At 34.9% G+C, this 1940-nt stretch overlaps 1 protein-coding gene across 1 annotated transcript in view; it reads left to right on the forward strand.

Moving 5' to 3' along the window:
- MPP5 (membrane protein, palmitoylated 5 (MAGUK p55 subfamily member 5)) overlaps positions 1 to 862 on the forward strand; it is a gene marked incomplete at both ends in the record, with an annotated part of 10104 nt that extends 9242 nt beyond the window's left edge. Inside the window, one exon of the mRNA XM_010075135.1 lies at positions 660 to 862. Within this exon, the coding sequence (XP_010073437.1) occupies positions 660 to 862 (203 nt within the window). The remainder of the gene's footprint in view (positions 1 to 659) is intronic.
- Positions 863 to 1940: the final 1078 nt, after the last annotated feature.

The raw sequence follows: 1940 nt of genomic DNA on the forward strand, positions 1-1940 counted from the left end.
GCTCTTGGATAAAGGACAAATAAAGTCACATCTTGTGTGGTAAAAAGTAGCTTTCATAAGTCAATGCAAATCCAGTGTTGCAGCACAACGTTACAGAAGCATTATAAGACATGCATATATTTCAGTTTGAATAAAACTGTAGTTACAGAAGTTTGAAAAAGAAATTTGTACATTGGTCAAAGAATTTTTAACCTACATATCCTGCGTGAACTTAAATTTAGGTGGCTTTAGTGCTTTCCCAAGCCACTTATATTTCAGTGAATTTTATATTTTTAATGTCTGATGTACACCAAATTAGGTTTACAAACAGCTTAACAATATAATTTGTTACAAACAACCAATAACTGTTTTCACATCCAGAATGCAGCTGCACAGGTGAAACTATTCCTTTTCTTGTTGCCTATTTTTTCCCTTTTCTTGTTGCCTATTTTTTCCCTCTAATGTAAACAAGACCTCTAAATGCATGTTCAGCCTGTGGCAACTTAAACTATCCAGGGGTACTTATTGTAGAAAATAAAATGCTTGCATTTCTTGGATATTTCAAATGCCTTTGTTTGTTTGGTTAGCAATGTGTCTCCTAAGAAAAATACTTATTTCTCCTCTTCAGTTCTACAGGTGTATCGCTGTCTCAATTTCTTTTTTGTTGCTCTTGTTTGTAGATACTACTCGGAGCAGGCGAGAGACTGAAGTAGCTGGCAGGGATTACCATTTCATTTCCCGACAGGCATTTGAGAGTGACATAGCTGCAGGGAAGTTCATTGAATACGGAGAGTTTGAAAAGAACCTCTATGGTACTAGCATAGACTCTGTGCGGCAAGTAATCAACTCTGGCAAGATATGCCTTTTAAATCTTCATACTCAGGTATGGCAAAGCTGTTGCCTGTCATGTTTTAATTGTAGAAGCTACTGCAAATATCTAAAGATCTGTTTTATATAAAATGAGTGTGTTTTCAAGGTCCATTTTCATGTTTATTCCAAGTTTTGTTTCAGTGGTGTTAACTCTATTTAGTGTGTTATGAATAAAGCCTCTTGTTCCTTGTTGGAAATCTACTCATCTTCTTTATCTGTGGTAAAGGTTAAAGGGGCCTTGGTTTCCAGATACTTCAAGCTGGTGAGAACTATCTGAATTGGAAAAAAAATAAATTTGTGTGTCTCAGTCTTCCAATTAATCTGTGAGCTCCAAGGCTTTTGAAGATGGATTGGAAGTTGTTTGTGATTATACTTGGAAACTGCATTTTGGGAGTGTTTGTGCAGTTCCATAACAGACAGAATTGAAGTACATCACATCAACAATATTGAAAAGCTCTTTATCTTTGGCCTTTTGATTATGGAGAAAGAAGAGACAAACTATGCACACAGACCTCAACTTGGAAGTTTAGTTAAATGTGGGAAGAGAGAGAGTCTGGAACACAGCTCATTTTCTTACACATACGATATGTATGAGGTCTGCTGCTGTTATAGATGCTGTAAAAGAAGCCGTAAAACTGAGATACATGAGTAAAGTTTGGTAGTATTGAAGCTCTAATTAACCATCGCCAGTTGGGATCATGTGATACTTTACTAGAATAGCTCATGGGTATCACAGAGCATGTCATAAGTTGAAAATAATAATTTGAAAGTTGATTTAATTCCGTGGTTATAAAAATCTTATCTCGGAGACAAGTTGTTTGTCCCAAGACATATAGAAGGAACCTTTTGGAAAAATCAAACTACAGTCTGGTTCTTTTTATTTCTTGTCTCTTCATATAAATGTAGCCTGCCAAAAAAAAAAAAAAAAGCTAAACATACAGTAGTAATGTATCTGACACCTTGTATTTTAATCTTCAAAACAGAAAAGGTTAAACTGTAGTATTTAAAGTAAATTGTAGTATCTAAAGACTCTTCTCTCTGTTAAAAGCTTATACCATTCCTTAGCATTGTAAGGAAACTTACTTCAATGT

The sequence above is a fragment of the Pterocles gutturalis genome, unplaced genomic scaffold (assembly GCF_000699245.1).
Source record: "Pterocles gutturalis isolate BGI_N339 unplaced genomic scaffold, ASM69924v1 scaffold9152, whole genome shotgun sequence".
NCBI classification, from domain to species: Eukaryota; Metazoa; Chordata; class Aves; order Pterocliformes; family Pteroclidae; genus Pterocles; species Pterocles gutturalis.